Below are 17,867 nucleotides of genomic sequence, written 5' to 3'. Positions count from 1 at the left end.
ACTCCAGCTTCTTCACTCCAACACAATATTGCAAAACAGTTTACCAGCAAAGACAATCCTTGTATTATTATGAATTTTCCTTCATGCATTTTTAAATGTGCGGCCAGAAAAACAAATGATGGAGTCGAGGGATCGGCCTGAGGCAGTAATGGGGTCAAATGAAGTGAATAAGGTAAATTGACTTGGTCTGAGTTCTTTGAAGGTAAAGGTCTTAATGAAATGGCAACAATTTATTAAAGCGTGTATTGAGTCATGTTCCCTACACAACATCAAACTAATGTAACACCACATCAATATAAACTGAGATATTTCATTATTTTACTGATTGTTTCTATTAAAAATAAGCAGAAACATATCTGTATCATTATAGCTTAACATTTGTATCATCACACCTTTTTTATATCTGCCTCCATTAATTCTTCAGTGATGTTATGTTAAATGTGACTCTGTATGTGTAGCTGATTTCATTATGCAGTGTTGTGTTGTAACACAGTGTTGTAAAGCATTGAAGATTAAATGATAACAAATCAGATCTAATGAACAACTTTGGTGAAGATTGTGGGTTAGGAAACTTGGACTGGTCTTTCAAAGGTTAACGCTTCATAAATAACAAAACATAAACATTTGCAGTTTTCCAGCCTGACTGTGATTTTATTTCCCCACAGAGAAAGTTACATTTGCATTTTAACATATCAAGCTCCACAAAAGTTTAGGGGACACAGCTCTGAGCTCATTGCCCATCCACATAATTCAGGTAATATTATGTCCCTAACAATGCATGAATAATAACGAGAGGCAACAGTCATGGTGGCTGAAAGTGTGAAGGGCAATCAGGGAAAAAAGTAGCACAAGAAGCAAATAGGATATGAATGATTTCTGTTTTCACTTCAAGAAACACCAAAAGACAAAGTTACGCTTGTTAAAATTATACATTGTTGCAGGTATTTGAATATAAATCAAAATACTGGAGAAATTAGAATTTTTGAAATGATGATGCTACTAGATGAAAAGTTAAGGAATCACAAACCAATTTTTATGATAATTTTTAAGACCTGAAAATAAAAAACTAAAATGTGAACAGGTAGCGACAGAGAAAAGGTCATATTGTCTCAGAACCAAATTATGAAGGTGTGTAGCCATCCATAGAGCCACTAGCATGACATGGAAGTGTTCAAGCATTGAAAGGGGAAAAGTAATGCATATGTAGTGAAGATCTCCCCTCAAGTGCTATTCTCAGGCCAAGCATGTCCACATAGCCATATGATCTCATAAAATCTGACCTTAAGAATTACACCAAAGAAAATTGACTGACATCTGTAGCCATGACCTCAGGGCTACCGATGCTGCACATGTGTACGTACGGCATCAGATGTGTAAACACAATTACTCAGCTTTGCTTTGGTGACCACGTGTGAAATTGAATTGACTTCTCAGATCAGGGATCATTTCACCCTGTTTTGAAAGGAAACCAATAAACTAAACAAAGCCAAACAGGATGACCTATTTATTAATTAATCACACACACTTTACTTTCTGCTTGGGTATTTCTTTCAGTAGAAATTATACATATTGCCAATAATTATGAACAATAAATTCTTTGTTATATGATAGCCTATACTGTATGTCTGCTGTAGCGGCTGTAGGTTTGTGTTGATCGGTTGCCATGTTGATTCAAGAAACTTTGAGAGAAGTGTCGTTAATCAGATACAGCGCACTTTTATTGTATCTAATCTATTTTAGTGAATGAAGATGCTGTAGAAGGATCCCTGACCAACATGTCTACATACCTTAACAACAAAAGAGGTTGTTTTGTTGGTGCAGAAAACAACCCATGTAACTTACAAAAATCATTCATAAGAGCGTTTTCTTATCCAGCTGTCCCTTATTAATGTTTGATTAGGTTTAGGCAACCATAAGGCACGTTATAGGGAAATATCAGGCGGGGAGTTCCTGTCCTCTGAAAAGAAGCCAATGCGGAAGTAACTTAGAGCTGCATTCTATCAAAAGGCCACCAGGGGACGATCATTTTGTGTTCAGAAAGACGTCCGGCTCTGTCAAGTCAATGGAGAATTCACCAATTTCTCACTTGATTTCTAACCTCAGTAAATGTTGTCAAAATGTGTTTATGGTCTCGATCGCTAGTTTAAAACCTTCTTCAATGCAGTATGATGTTCATTTGTGAAATTTGGGGACCCTGATTTTATATTTGATGATAAAGCAGGGTAAGCATTGGGGCATGGCTACGTCCTGATTGACAGGTTGATTGACCAATGTCTTTGTGATCCAGCCCTCGCAACCAATCGCAGCGTCCCGTTCCGCCGTTGGTCCCGCCTATACGTCTGTCCATGACTCCGCCTCATACCCATATAAGTAGAATCCGTGTTCTTTTTTTCCCAGCATGCACCTGAAATTTTCAAGATGGCGCTGCCTAGATTCGATACTATTGGCTTCCGAGCAACAGTCCACAAACCAATGGGTGACGTCACGGATGTTACGTCCATTTCTTATATACAGTCTATGGGAAATATCACGATGATGGTTCAAAGACACCAACACATAACCATCCACTCCAACATCCTCCACAAAATGTTAGCAGAACTGGAGAGGACAGTCATAATTTGCATGATCCCAAATGTCTCTTGTCAGGAAAATGGAAACATGTCACTGTAAGAGTTAAAGCCAAGTAACCCATGCAGCCATATTTCCAATATATAGCATCGGGCCTGATTAGTGACACTGCTGAACAACATTCTTGGGCTGGACTGATTTGTTTTAAATTAGAGTAGCAAAGTAAGCAGATCTAGAAGATTAGTCAGGACATGTAAAAGGTTAAAAAACTTTATAAGGTTTAAGAGTTGTCAGGTCAACCCTTTTCAAAGGCTGTTAAATGATTTACTGTCTGTTTTGTTTGGACATATGGCATTGGTAGCATTTTTAATCATTTTAACTACCAACACTCACAATCACTTTTCTCTGCTAAGTTTTGTCCTTAGTTCATTATTGTTCCTGTCTGCACATCAGTGAGACATTTCAAACTTGAATCATGTTTTTGATATCATATTTACTTCACTCAATGTCAAACTAAACTAAACACAACTGATGCTCTCTCAGTCTTTGGACTTTCCAGCTTGCTAACAGTGTTTGACTTTAGTCTTGATAGAAGAAATATATTTCTTGTCAGAAATATACGTTGTCAGAACTGAACAAGGCCTTGAACCCAATCGCAAGACTCGGAGACAAAGTACAAGTGAAAAACGAAATAATTACAAAGTAGCAAAATAAAGTCACTCTTACAGAGGAATATATAATCAAAGTACACAAATCAAAATCACTCGCAGAGAGGAAAACTAGCTAGGATATAGTACAAAGACAAAGTATTAAAATTAAGAAAGGCAATAGCAAAAAAAATATAACACAGAATACAAAAAAAAACCTGACTTGGATCAATGTGGCTGGCGTGGTTCTCTGGTGATAAGACAAGACGAACTGGCACAGGACAAAGGGAAACACAGACTATATATACACACACACACACACACAAGGTGATGGGAAACAGGTGGAAACAATCAGGGCGGGGCAGACAATCAGACAATCAGACAATCAGACAGTGGGAAACACACAAGGGGAAGGGAAGTTACCTGAAACAAGAGGAGGATAGTTGAGATTACTTTGTTCATTTGGCTTATAAAGAGAATGTGAAGATAGTTTTGTTTAAGAGAGTTTTTATGTTGCAATCACATTAATCACTATATTATGTTCTCCAAGTCAGATCTTTTTTTCAAAAAACAAAAGACAATAAATTGCTTTGGGCAAGTCACAACAGTTTGAAGACTTCATTTTCTCCACTGCTGATTACTCTGACTTTATTGAATTACAATACTGCAGTCTGTTGGCAAAAAGCTTTTTCTTTGGGGCATCCTTCTCTTTGACATATTTGAATTCATTTATGAAGTTAACTGAGATGAGATTAGATTAGTGTACCTCAAGTCCACAAACATGACCAGAAGCAAACGTTCATCTGTATCTGGAATGATCTCTCATGGCTCTCTTGTTTGCATTCACTGACCTTGTGCAATAAAGTGAAACACTGGTAGTTGTTGGATGTGCCAGAGTGAATTGATTCATCAGTTAGATTAATTAATTAGCTTACTGTTTGGCAAGTTTGAAATTTTCAACCAAAAATGTCAAACTTGCCAAACAAGATTAGCTCATGTTCTTTCTCTTATGTGATAGTAAATTGAATATGTTTGAGTTTTGATTTATTGGTCAGACAAAACAAGCCATGTGATAACATCATATTGGGCTCTAAGTAAGCTGTGAAGGTCATATTTCACCATTTTTTGATATTTTATAGACAAAATAATCTATTAATTGAGAAAATAATCAGCGGTTTAAAAGTGAAAATAATAATGATTTGTTGTAGCTCTAGCTAAATGTTGTGCTTTCAACCAAGGACCAATTGATTCAGTGAAATGAGCACCCCCCCCCCCCAAAAAAAAAAGTACAAATGATGTACTTTGTGTCTGATATAGTACGTACTCATATAAATTAAATAACCCTGTTAAAATTCATAAAATGACAGGTACACATAAACTCTAAGCTTAAACATCCAACTGAACTAACGATAAGCAAAACACGAGGAGGACTTTAACTTCCATGTGAAACAAATAGGACCTCCAAAACAGTTGAGCATTAATTAACAGATCGTAACAGCTCTGAATCAGTTTTGGTACTGACTTCTTGTTATGTATTTTTTTGGCATGGCAAGATAGGGAACTTTTGAATTCACCCCCCCATGAATGACTACAAAAAAAAAATGTCTCCAGTGTAATGTGATCAAGAACAAATCTAAGTTGTCTCAATATTTTGTCTTTTAAAATACAGCGTCTGGCAAAGTGCTTTCTAGTTGTTTAAATGTGTATTTATGCCTTTAACCAGTTGACATTAGCTACCAAGCCCACTGCACACTGCCACTCCCTGTAACGATTGGACTGACCTCTATACTTTGGACTGACCTCTTTACTACTGCACAACAAGTTATCCATTGAGTCAGATCGATACCTAACAGTGTGAAATCAATACATGTGCCACAAAGAATAATTTATTCTTGTGCTGCGGCCAGTGGTGGTCAACAGGAGTTATAGCTTATTGATTTGTTAGGCTCCATCCATCTATTGATTAGAAATGCAAATCAAGGGTCAAAGGACAAATACAGATAAGTGACATATTCTGTGAGACTTGATGGGGTATAGGTGGTGGTGTAGTTATCTGTAGTTATCTATCAACTTCCTGTTACTGAGAAATAGTTTATTGAGCTTGTTGCATGCCATTATTCTTTGAGTGTATCAGAACAGAAGGAAAGAGGGAAAAGTCAGGGTGGAAGAAAAGGTATGATATCCCATCTCCTCTGCAGAAACATGCAAAGTATCAGCAGTGCAAATGTTGCATTGCAAAGCCAGCCCACAAAATAGTGCCTTTTTTATTCAATTGTTTTAGCCTTTTGATTTTTAAACTCAGAATAACACATTGACATCAAATTCCTTCTGAATTATACACAGAAATCAGTTTCTGGATATATTTAAAGTGAGTCTTTTGGGTATTAACCAATACTCCCCTGCAGGCTTCAACTGGTGGTGTAAAACTGTCTGCTCTATCATGCAGATCAGAGGCTGTGGTCAGCTTGGATTTGACATGGAATAAAATACTGATACTGAGAAATGAAAGAGCCTGCAGCTCTCAACTTTACTAAGGTTAATAGTGGCTTTCAGCTCATGGTTTAGCTGTTCAGGTGCAAATGTATTGTTTTGCCTCACTCCCCACCTTGATATTGTTGTTTTTGGTTGCAGTAGGTGTTATCAAAGCTCTAAAAACTCACTGTACATTACCTGTTCAGCACCAAAGGGCACAATGGACTAGCTGGTGAAAATAGTTGAGTAATTAGCCACTAAAGATCCAGATATTAATTAAATTAAATGTCAATCTTGTGTTTTCTGCTGTCCCAAGTGGCCAACAAATCAGCTAATATACAGTAGGCTTAACTCACTCTAAATAAATGTTTTACCAGCAAAACTTTGAGCTCTAGATTAGATTTAAGCTTTTATGTTTCAGGGGTGCAATTTGGGTTACAGTCAGTTAATGATACATGCAAAAAAAACAACATAATGATGAACTATAAAACTGTAATAGAAACAAAGAAGAACACAGATTATAGGTACCTTTTGATCATTAGTAGTGCCATTTTCATCCTGCACTGAGGTTCGTGCTGTTCCACTGATGGAACACAGTTTGTGGCAGTAAGAAACGTTCACAATTTAAAATATTTATAAAAATTGGTGTTGCAAATGTTTTATGAGGAGCTAAATCCATTCTACACCTTTGTTAGTACTCGAGTAACACACAATGCATTTTGGTGATAAACAGTTTATGTACTGATAACATTTGTTTACAATAAAATGACACAGGGCACCTTTAATGTCAGTGTCAGGAGAAGGCAATAAGAATAAGCCAGGTGATAAAGATGATAAAAGAAGAAGTCACTTTGTGTAACCAGCCCACTGAGTCCTTTGACTGTTTAAAGTACTGCAGAACTTTAACTGAAGTTAAGTTTTACAAGTAAAACAGAATTTATGTGTCAGTAGTTCCCCTCTGCAAGAAGTCGAGTTACTTCCGTTCAATCAACCTTTTAGAGCACCAAAGGTGAAAATCAATCTGTCGGGAAAGATCTTTGTCTCAGTCACTCAGTGGTTTAGACTTAATCAGGTGACAGTGTTGTGATGTTTGTGTGCATGTCTTGTTTGGTGTCCTGCTAAATTGTCTCTCTGAGGGTGACTCCAAAGACAAACTTCCTATACCCTGGTGCCACATTGACCTTTTATTTTATTTTTCCTCTGTTGCCAGATTTGGAAGCCAGTCTCTGTTGGATCTATCGTGTAGTTGAGTGCACAGTGATCCATGAAGAGTGCTACTATCATTATTCTTTTCTTCCTCTTTCTTCCTATCAATTTTTCAGACTGGCCATGTCCACTGGAGCAAGATCATGACTTTACTCAACGAGTCAGATGCGACCTCCCCTCCCTCCTTCCCTCTCTTGTCCCTTGAGCACAATTTCTCCATGCTTGTCACCCATGACCCTTTCTACTCATCCATATCCTTCCCCACCTCCTCCTCTTCCCCCTCCTCCTCACTGACTTCCACAAACTGCACAAGTTCGCCTTCAGCCTCCTCTCCTCCGTACAACTTCTACGCAGTGCTGCTGGTGCTTCTCATCTTCTGCGTGGTGTTCGGTAATGTGCTGGTGTGTGTGGCGGTTTCACGGGAGCGTGCTCTGCAGACCACCACTAACTACCTCATTGTTTCCCTGGCTGTGTCAGACCTGCTGCTCGCCACGCTGGTCATGCCCTGGGGCGTCTACATGGAGGTGTGTTAGTGCTTGTTTTTGTACGTTGTAGTGTGTTTTTCAAATCAAATCAGATCTTTATGGCCCTGTGCACAGAAAACAGTTTGTGTTCCCCCCCAGCCATTAAAGATAACCAAACACTTGAGAATTAACTATAACACTATAGAAATTTAAACCACAAGTACAATATACACAGACTTTATATGATTAAAATACAAAATTGGTAATAATTCATAGTAGTCAGTCAGATTATATATGAATTGATTGTACATTTATTTTTTTCTGTACTTATTGTTTCTGTTTGATGCAAAAAGTGGATAAAAATGTTTCCCCTTAGGAGTTAGTAAAGATAAACAACAGAGGTAAAAGAGAGTGAATAATGGACTTATATTCACCAAGTGCACAGAAAAAGACAAATTAATGAAATAAAATGTCAATGTTGTGTTTTCTGCTGCCAACAAATCAGCCAATATAGGTTTAACTCACTCTAAATCATTTTTTACCAGCAAAACCTTGAGCTCTAGATTAGAGTTAAGCTTTTATGTTTCAGAAGTGCAAATGCTCCAACATATTTTATTGAACACTGAACAAAATGTACAAAATGAGTGAAGAAATTCAAATCATGAAACGTGCAGAACTTTTAAAATGATCCAGTTTATTTGTCTTGCTTGAAGGTGGTGGGGGAGTGGCGCTTCAGTCTCATCCACTGTGACATCCTGCTCACCCTGGACGTCATGATGTGCACTGCCAGTATCCTCAACCTCTGTGCCATCAGCATAGACAGGTGCATTCTTCCCTTAACTTCCCTCTGATTTTCATCAAGCAGGACAGATCAGGACCTGTGTAGTGTAGTCATCAGTTTTTCTTCCAGCAGGTGATGACAGGAATGCACTGTAACTTTAACAATGTCCTCTGCAGTTAGTGTTCTGTTTTATCTTGAATCAAGGGGACTTTGTTCAATGATTTGGTGTCCCACTTAATGCCCTCTTCACAGGACCAGACACCCAGCGGGCAGGTCGTCTGCAGCTGCGTCCTAATTCCTCTGACAAAGTGACACATTGAGGCTGCAGCAGTTTAGACTTGTTAAATTTGTTTCAATATCTAAGGATAGAGTGTAATTGCTTTGTCAAAGCTGTAGACGATTAAATATATACTGCAGGCAGAAAGCTGTCTGGACTTTATGCAACAGTGAGCTGAAGGATACAATTCTGACAAGTGTAATCTGAAGGTGCTTATATCTGTTTCACATAAAGAATCAAGGAAACGTAGCCATGTATGCATAGTACTGCAATATTGGTAGATATCAAATCATTACAAAATTAGCATATACCCATATATTGCAGATTTTAACACCTAAAACAACAAAGACATTATGAAATGGACTCTACTGAAAACTGAGTTTCATGTGTACAGTCTTTAGTAACTTTAGCTCTGTGTTTGTGTCCGTGACCCTCCGCCCACGGTCTGGATTACAGCAGCTTGTTGAAGATGACTGCTCACACCTGCGCTTACAGCAGATGACAGTTAATTGGTTTTGACATGTTGGCAGTTGTGTTTTGTGTCCTTGTGGCTATGAAATAGACAATGACAGTCTGTCTGTTTCAGGGGAAACTGGGAGTTTGGTTGTCTGTTCTCTGTATCAAGAGCCTGAGTTTACTTTAAAGTACAGTATGAGTGAAAATGACAATGGTCAGAAGATGCAATAATATGTGTTTACTTTGTATTGAGGAAGGTGTCCAACTGCATGAGTGTGTGAGAGATATATCAATGTCTTATCTGTTTATATGTCTGTGTGTGTACTATTGCAGATACACAGCAGTGGCCATGCCGATGCTCTACAACACTAGATACAGTTCCAGGAGGAGGGTGGCAGTGATGATTGCTGTGGTGTGGTTCCTGTCTTTTACCATCTCCTGCCCATTACTGTTTGGACTCAACAACACTGGTAAGAGCATCACCTGATCCCTCTTCTCAAGTTACTCCACACTTACCAGTTTAGGTGTTGTCAGAAAAATCCAGGTCAGTACAGTCAAGAAAGTGATACAGTGAAATTCAGTCATGCATTTCTACAAAATAAGTGCTACTGGAAGCATAGCGGTGGTTACCCTCCAAATTTTTTGTGTGTGAATGCCTGTTGCGAATGCCTGTTGTGTGAGAGCAGGGCCCTCGAAGCTAGGACCCCTAGTTCATGTTATATATGTGGTTATAGCACTCTCAAATGTTTCACTACACTACAACTAACACTAAACAGCCAAAATCCACAGTCCTGTGCAAAAATGTATTTAAAATGAATCTGAAGCTAATATGAATATTCATCCAACTGAGTCAAATCGAGTAGATATCTTTCAGTATTACAGTCTTTTTAGTGCTAAAGTCACGATTTACTTCCACTGCAGCTCAAAAGGGAAACACTGTCCAAGGAAACACGAAGAGGAAATTTGATGCTAAAAAGATTGTAAATGTGGCAGATATCCACTTCATATGACTAACTCTCCTGAAGCTTCACTAATAAATGCATTTTTGGTTTGGATTTTAGTCCCCATCATTTACATTGAAATCACATTTGAAGGGGATCTTCTAAAAACTCTGTCAGTGTTCATATGGGCACCTGACTGTTGTTTTAAGTTGATAAAACTTGTGAGCCTATCCTTTAAGTAGTGGAACAAATGAGTGTTTGCTAGCAACAAATTGTTCAGGAAAATGTCAGAGAGAGGATTTGTTAGTCTGGAGGTCTGTGACAGGAATAAAATGTGGATTGGAAACATTTTTTTAGGACAAGGTCCAATACTCCAGAGCTTTTAGCCACATCTTGTTTTTGTCCTGGTTAACAAGTTTGACACCTTTCCAGTTTGATCGTTATATAAATGTCATACTTGAGTGATGACTCCATGACAAAATCCATCTACTACAGAGGGTTGCAAGATGGGAATGAAATCTCCTAAAATTCAACACTGAACCTTCAAGTCTATATGTGAAAATACAGCTTCACTGTCAAGACCGTAACTGTTTTTCTGTTTGTCACAGTACATGGTGATTTAAAAAAACACTCACATTTAACAGAGAAGAGTAGGTGGACAAGACAAGTTCTCAGACTGCTGTAGAAAAACATGCTACATCTGTGATCAAGGTACATAATCACAACCATTAAGGCTTAATATCTTTTTAAGGACCAACACTGCTCATGGTTGCCACTGAGCTACACATCAAGAAAAGTGATTTCAACTAACTTCTTCAGGGGGTGGGAGATTGTCTGTATTACTGGTTGCAAGTCCAGCATCTACTGTAGAGGCAACTGGAATAAATGCAGATGAAGTGATTGCTGCTTAGTCATACATGGCCTGTTGTATACCAGTGCAGGTTAACAAATGTCTCCTCTTTTAATTTAGGCTCATATAGAAAGTGAAAATGGGGTCATTCATAGTTAGTTTAGTCCACAGCTGCTAAGGGGTTTTCCTGTGAGGTGTCATTTAGAAAAAGGAAAGACTCAAGTCACTAATAGAGCATCATGCGCACACAAAACCTCTGCAATATGCTGGTTCATCTGTCCCTGAATTTGATCGTCAGTCCTTAATGAGAGTGTAAAGAAACCCCATATGTTTGCTCAGCCAACAAACCTCATCATGCAGCAAATTAGCACGCTTTTTACTAAAAATATCCACTAGCACAGACACACAGACCAATCAGTAACATTTCCATATGTTGTACTCCTTGAGGCAGTGACAGCCAGCGTCTGCCTGGCAAACAAGTGGGCACACATAATCCTCAATTTGTGTGTTGCTTCACAAGAGGAGCAAGAGTGAAGATGCTCAGCTAACCTCTGCTTTAATGAAGGCTGCTTTGAGCAGGGACTTAAGCTTGGAATGTGCTCAGATTAAACTCAAAGGAAACCACTTGAGTTAGAAACAAGAGCGAATGTGAGAGTTGACATCCGGTAGTCTCACTTATGGGTCCAAACACAGCAACATACTGTATGATGTCAGATCAAACTGTTTCTCCAAGTGAAAAATATTGTGTTTCTCATAAATTAGAACACACATGTGCTTGTGTACATTTGTAACTAATTCCTGTGTCAGTGTACTTAACCTGAACATACTGTTCCCATTGTGGCATTGTGTGTGGATACTTTTTTCATTCATAATTACCATATCAGTCATTAATAAATGTGTTACTAATCTTTAATGAGGCTTTCAGAGAACAGAGAGAGATCTGTGTATGGAGAAAAACACAATATTATGGTCCTAAGTTACCTAAAACAGGACAACAGAACAGCCATCATGATTTCAGTGGATATTTATTGAATGTGAAAAATGCAGAAGTTTTTGAATTGAGATTTTTACATTTTTTAATAAGTGTCACTCAAATTTAACCTGGAAGACACTCTATGTACAAAATTGTACAAACAAATTAAAACAAAATTTAAGATATTTGGATTATTGTATATTCTGGGTTAAATAGGACTTGAACAGTATGTAAACAGTATGAAAGTGTTGGTGACATTCCTCGGTAGGTTTGGCTAACGCGTGCATAATGCAATGGCATACTGTTTTTTTATGGTCTCTACTAGCGTTGCCACCTGCCAACTGACTGATGTCATACAGGCGACACTGTTCGTATCTCTGGGAAGCGAGATCCAAAAACATACCTGCAATTTCTGCCTACAGCCACATGTGCCACCAAAAAATGGGAACATGAACGTCTACAATTACATGATAACTGGGCATCTGTTGCAGAAGATCATGTGATATGATCAAATGGATCAAAAGCTCTAGAACAGCTACTAAATGGACCATGTGGTGAATTAGTTTACCAGCTGATGTTTCCAAGGTCAATAATGGACTTTAAACTTCAGCATTTCTGTTGTTTTGCTTTTATAATTTGACAAGTTTCTGAATAAAACATGATCTTGGGCAATAAAAAACACTGAATTCTTGTAAGATTCTGTGAAATCCTCAGTCTAATATTATTTCTGTGCATTTTTTCTTCATTTTTCTCTTTTCTTTCTCTCCTCCAGCTAACCGGGAAGGCACCACGTGCTCCTTTGCAGACCCAGCCTTCGTCGTGTACTCATCTGTGGCCTCCTTCTACGTTCCCTTCATTGTAACATTGCTGGTGTATGCGCAGATCTGCGTGGTGCTGCGCAAACGAGGCAGGCGCACCGCACCACCGCGCAGACATGGCCTCCATGCTCAAGGCGGAGTTGAAGCGGGAGAAGGTCATCGACACAGGAAGGTAGAGTGGTAAATCAGGATGTCAATTGAGAACAACTCTGTTTGAATTATTTTTAAGCCCTTCACTCCACAAACCTTTTCAGACTGCATGCGTTCTCCCTTCTTTTGTCCAGTAATCATTTTAATACATGATTCTACTGGCCTCCATCAACTCTGATTGTGCCATTAGAAAAGTTGACATGAAGGGAGTTTGAAAAAAAGGGAGCTAAATAATTTCTTATATCAGTTCTGATGTTTCTAAATCTGTTTTTAAGTTAATGGTTGCTTTGCTGTAATATAATATTTTAAAAATCTATGTTGAATTTGGCTACCTCTGACACACTGAATCAAATACTCTGTATCAGCCGGTTCCAGCTCTTCATTGAAACTGCATGATGTTTACACTCAAAGAAATAAACCAAACCAAACCAATCCATCCATCCATCCATCCATCCATCCATCCATCCATCCAGTCATCCATCCATCCATCCATCCATCCATCCATCCATCCATCCATCCATCCATCCATCCATCCATCCATTCACCAGTCCATTAAATAGAAATATACTTAAAACTCATGCATACAATTTTGAAAACATTTTCCTCTATCTCAGTCTGACATACTTGGTATCTTTGGAAACTTTGGGATTTACACTATAAATTTAAATAAAGATCTTGTTGTTTTAAACAATGTCTGGCTGCACAAATTGAGTTTGTAATAACCGGTCTGCAGAGCCTGTTTGTAGTTTGTATTGAGTAAGTCAGGTTGAAGGCTAAAACAACAGTATCAGGTCATTTTTTCCTATGGCAAGAGACATTTTTCAATTTTATATTTAAAGAAGCTGAAATTAAATTACAAAAGAAAATCAGAAATGATTGTTCAGTTCTGACTAGAGGGCAAACCAAGGCCACTGTTCATTTGGCCAGTAAAAGCAGGAAGAGTACTTCACTGGGATTTCTTGACTTTTTTTAACTGCTGTATTTTAACTGCTGTCTTTCTCTGCAGTATACAGTATGTGCTATTTAAAGTATGTACTTAAAAACTGAGCCCAATCTATACACTGGTGTGGTCATATACATACATATATATCATAAATCTGCATCTTAGTATATTTTTGCTAATATGTAACAGAAAATCAAACTAAATGTATATGTTCCTAATCAAAAATACTTACGCTAAAAGCATCAGCCTCAAATAGTTGGGATATTTGCCAATATAATTTATCTTTTTTCTATGTACTGCCTCCTTTGCTCTCAGAATAAGTGTACACAACCAGAGGATGTGAAGTTGTGCGCCCTGATCCTGAGACCCCCCACCGCTGCACCCCAGCGCAAGAAAGTTGTGAGTCTTTTAATCAAATCGATTCAGCAGCACACAAAGGGGTCCTCTTTTCTTTACTGTCACTTCTCTGTCTTTTTTATATACAATCTGCTGCATCTGCACTGATGCTCTGCTTGCTTCTTGTTATTTATTCTCCCTCTTACATCCATAAATGTCACTCTGAGTTACATTTCCTCCTTCTCATTTCACATTTACAACCAAGCATCCACAACTATGTTTGGCCCCTCATTCCTACCTCCCTCACCCATCTTCCTCTCTTTCTGTGTGTCAGACGCTGGTGAAGGAGGCAGTAGTTCACCCGCTCGAGGTGGAGCCGGGTCAGTTCCTGCCGCAGACCGAGCAAAGCCTTGCCCCTCCACCTGTTCCCCAAACCTCTTCCCACTCTGGACGTGCCAAGATTTCTCTGTCCATCTCTGTCGGACCCGCCCCGGTTCTTCCCTCAACTGTGACACGATCTGCCTTGATGCCTCGCCCCCCGACCCTCGATGACGGCATGAGGGGACGTGAAGGATGGAGGGAGCACAGCGGAGGTAGAGATAAATGGGGGATCACCAAGGAGAGGGTGAGAGGGAGGCTGTCACAGCAGAAGGAGAGAAAGGCTACGCAGATGCTCGCTATTGTGCTTGGTGAGTGGATGGAAGTGCAGACTCATTTATGAGGTGTTCATCATTGTAACATGTAGACATACTCAGTACACTTCTAGCCTATCACTGTGTGTGTGTGTGTGTGTGTGTGTGAGTGTGTACAAACAAACTCATGATTAAGTAAGCATACTAAAATAGTTCCATATATCTTCAAATGAGACAGAGACATTGAACTTTTATGCACTTTAGTCACACAAGACACACATTATTCGGTGCAATTATGTTGCAGCGGCTATGATGAATAACCCCATGCAAATGTGACATCATTTAATTTGTGAAATTCCACCTCAAAGAACTTTCCATATTCTCTTCAAATAAGTCATTTCTTTCTCATCTAGATGTACAATTAATTATTTAGATGTTTATTTTTCATAAAACCAGGAATTTATATATTCATAACTCAATAACACAAAAGTCTTTGATAAAGTAGGATTGTCTTGAGAAAAGAAGTTTATTAATCATAACCTATGGGATGATAGTATGATCAATAATATGAAGCTGAGAAAGAGCAGAGTGCCAGATCTTCTTTTCTCAAAACTGAAGTGATACTTTCCAATGCACCTGATTATGAGATAATTGGATGTGCAAATATCTCCTTTTGAAAAAAGAGTAAATTAGGATTGTAAAATACCCTTTTAGTGCAAAACACTTGGTTGAACCTTTATGCTTCATTGTTTGTTTTTTTGTTCTTACTTTGAGGGACTGCTGCATGATCTACCTTCTATTACCAGTTAACCTGTCTATTTCTTGCATTAAACTCTGGTGGTGAATGTCTTCTCAGAGCAGCTTTGTGTTAATCCACATTCTGTCCCTGTTTCCAAGGTGTATTTATCATCTGCTGGCTGCCCTTCTTCCTGACCCACGTGCTGAAAGCTCACTGCAGGAGCTGCTGTATCTCACCCTCTCTGTACAGCGCGGTCACATGGCTGGGATACCTTAACAGTGCCGTCAACCCTGTCATCTACACCACTTTCAACATTGAGTTTCGCAAAGCCTTCATCAAGATCCTGCACTGCTGAGAATTGGAGTGATGAGAAGCGTCAACTGTTAAGAAAAACTGTTTTGATAAACAGAAAGAAGAAGAGGAGACACTACACATGAAATATTTGAGTCAAAGTGATTCGAGCCAGCTGGGTGAAAATTAGAGATACAGTAAGTGAAATGTTACCAGAAGCTCAGATAGGGCTGAAGAAAGACAAAACATGCAATACATGAGGAATGAAAACAGATAAGTAGATGATAACAAAGAAAGGAGTCCTGAATGTAAGAGAGGCTAAAGATAGCAACAAGAAACACAAACAAGCTGGAGATATTTATGAAAAAGTAGACATGCACTGTGTTGTCTACATACAGCCTGAAAAGGGGAATATAACTGCTGCATGTTTGGGAGACTCATCGAGACACGACTGCTTTTCCAATTTATTTGAAGACTTGTTTTGTGTTGGACTCTGGCTGTTGTGTTTTCTTGTAATCTAGACAAGAATGATCTTGTCATTTCTTTGTTTGTGCTCATCATTTTCAGAGGAATGGAATAAGTTGACATGAGGATCCAGCGCAAAACTTTTATTCTCACGCCCAAGGCTCCGATCATTTTTCAAACTTTTTGACAACCAGTTACATCAAGGTAGTTATTGATTTGGTGATTGATGGCCTATTCAAAATCAGTAGACACTGAAGAGAGCTTTCATCCAATGAAATGTGTATTTTATTTTAATTACTTGTTTTGCTTTAAATAGTGTGAATACATGTAAAATTTGGTGTTGTAAATAATAATCTTAGTGGTCAATGGATAATGATAATAATAAACATTTTCTGTCATTACTTGTTTTGTTTTTAAATAATAACCATCATAATTAAAATATGAGATAAGATACAACTTTATTCATTTCAAAGTTTCAAAGATATGTAGTATTTTTAGGAAAAAGGAAAAAGTATGATTGAGAAAAACATATCTACAAAGTACATATAACTGATGTTATAGTCAACCAAAGAAAACCTGGGTCAGTTGAAATCCTACATAATCTTCAACTAATCAGTGTGTTGTTAGAGGGGAAATAAAATTAAAATAAAATATTCAATATCATTAATAGATTTTAAACTGTCAAAACGCAGTCTACAGACTTTAAATGTAGATCTATTTCTGGGTACCTGATTTGGAAAGTAGAGAGGGAAACCTATAACCTGAATTACTGCATTTGATTCAAGCTCTCAAGTGCCTGAAAGTTTGACTATCACACAAAAGGATAAAAAAGCTTGGTTTACTGTCTGGGACTGGTAGCTTTTTGACAGTAACTCTGCTGTTCTGTCAGTAAACTACACCAATGTGCTTCACTGTGCAGGATAAAACAAATGTTATTAAGTTGCAAATGCAGCTTCTCCTTGAGGGATGCTGTGGAGAGGCTGAACCCAAGGTCCCTCTCTCCTCCCGTGACTGATGCCACAGGGAGGAGAAACTCACAGAGCTTAGTGTATCTATGGAGTTCAGACTGGTGCAAGCTGTCAGTCAGCATGATTGGAGTAAACAAGAACTCGAACACCAATACCAGAGCAAATGAAGCCTGGGTGCTTTATTTATTCATTCATTCAGTCAATGTCATGAGCGGGTAGGGAAGAAGCAACTATGTTCTCATGTTATAAACAACAAGCAAGCAACACTCAGACATTTGCACAACCTCAGCATGGATATTTGTGTAGTTTTATTAGATCGTTTAGATTAGATCATTTATCTGAGGTCACACTTAAGTGCACAAAACAAATGTCTGGCAAAGTAAACAAAATCAATTCAGTAGCAGCTCAGTCATTTTTTTAGCAACAGTGAATTAGAAACAGTGAATTTTACATAAGTAAATAAAATCAAAATCATTTCGAAAAACAGATATGAAAGAACAGAAGGTGGTAGTTTGTGGAAGCCTTTTTTCAGGTAGTGAAATGTCTCCTGCTTGGTTGGTCGGTCCACCATGCATGTCCAAACTGAAATATCTCAACAACTAAAAGATGTAATGACATAAATAGTGGGACAGACATTTATGCTTCCCTGAGAATGAATCCTTCTAACATTTTCTATTAGATGGCTTGCCATTAAGTTTGGTTCAGACATTGATTTTCCCTCATAGAATGAATTGTTATAAAATTGGTGGTCCCTTAACTTTTCACCTAGTGCCTTAATCAGGTCAAAAAGTTAGTGTTGCAGCAGTACTACTGTTTAAGACCAAATACCTGCAAAACCTTCCATCAGCCTCAGCTGAACGTCATGTTTATTGACAAAAGCATCAAAGAGT

The 17,867-nt window shown here is 38.3% G+C and overlaps 1 protein-coding gene across 1 annotated transcript; it reads left to right on the top strand.

Annotated features, from left to right (window-relative positions):
* Positions 1–7,036: 7,036 nt before the first annotated feature.
* drd2l (dopamine receptor D2 like) lies at positions 7,037–15,608 on the top strand. The gene is made up of 7 exons (XM_053326696.1): positions 7,037–7,417; positions 8,071–8,180; positions 9,205–9,341; positions 12,408–12,625; positions 13,862–13,945; positions 14,217–14,571; positions 15,412–15,608. Exons 1-7 carry the CDS (start codon positions 7,037–7,039, stop codon positions 15,606–15,608), a joined length of 1,482 nt encoding a protein of 493 aa, XP_053182671.1.
* Positions 15,609–17,867: the final 2,259 nt, after the last annotated feature.

Source organism: Scomber japonicus, chromosome 10 (genome assembly GCF_027409825.1).
Source record: "Scomber japonicus isolate fScoJap1 chromosome 10, fScoJap1.pri, whole genome shotgun sequence".
Taxonomy (NCBI): domain Eukaryota; kingdom Metazoa; phylum Chordata; class Actinopteri; order Scombriformes; family Scombridae; genus Scomber; species Scomber japonicus.
The sequence above is the reverse complement of the archived record's forward strand: the minus strand, read 5'-3'. Positions and strand labels throughout refer to the sequence as shown.

Coding starts and splice junctions, on each gene's coding strand:
- drd2l (XM_053326696.1), top strand. CDS start 7,037: ATGACTTTACTCAACGAGTCAGATGCGACCTCCCCTCCCTCCTTCCCT. Junction 8,181..9,204: donor TGTGCCATCAGCATAGACAG/GTGCATTCTTCC, acceptor GTACTATTGCAG/ATACACAGCAGTGGCCATGC. Junction 9,342..12,407: donor GTTTGGACTCAACAACACTG/GTAAGAGCATCA, acceptor TCTCTCCTCCAG/CTAACCGGGAAGGCACCACG.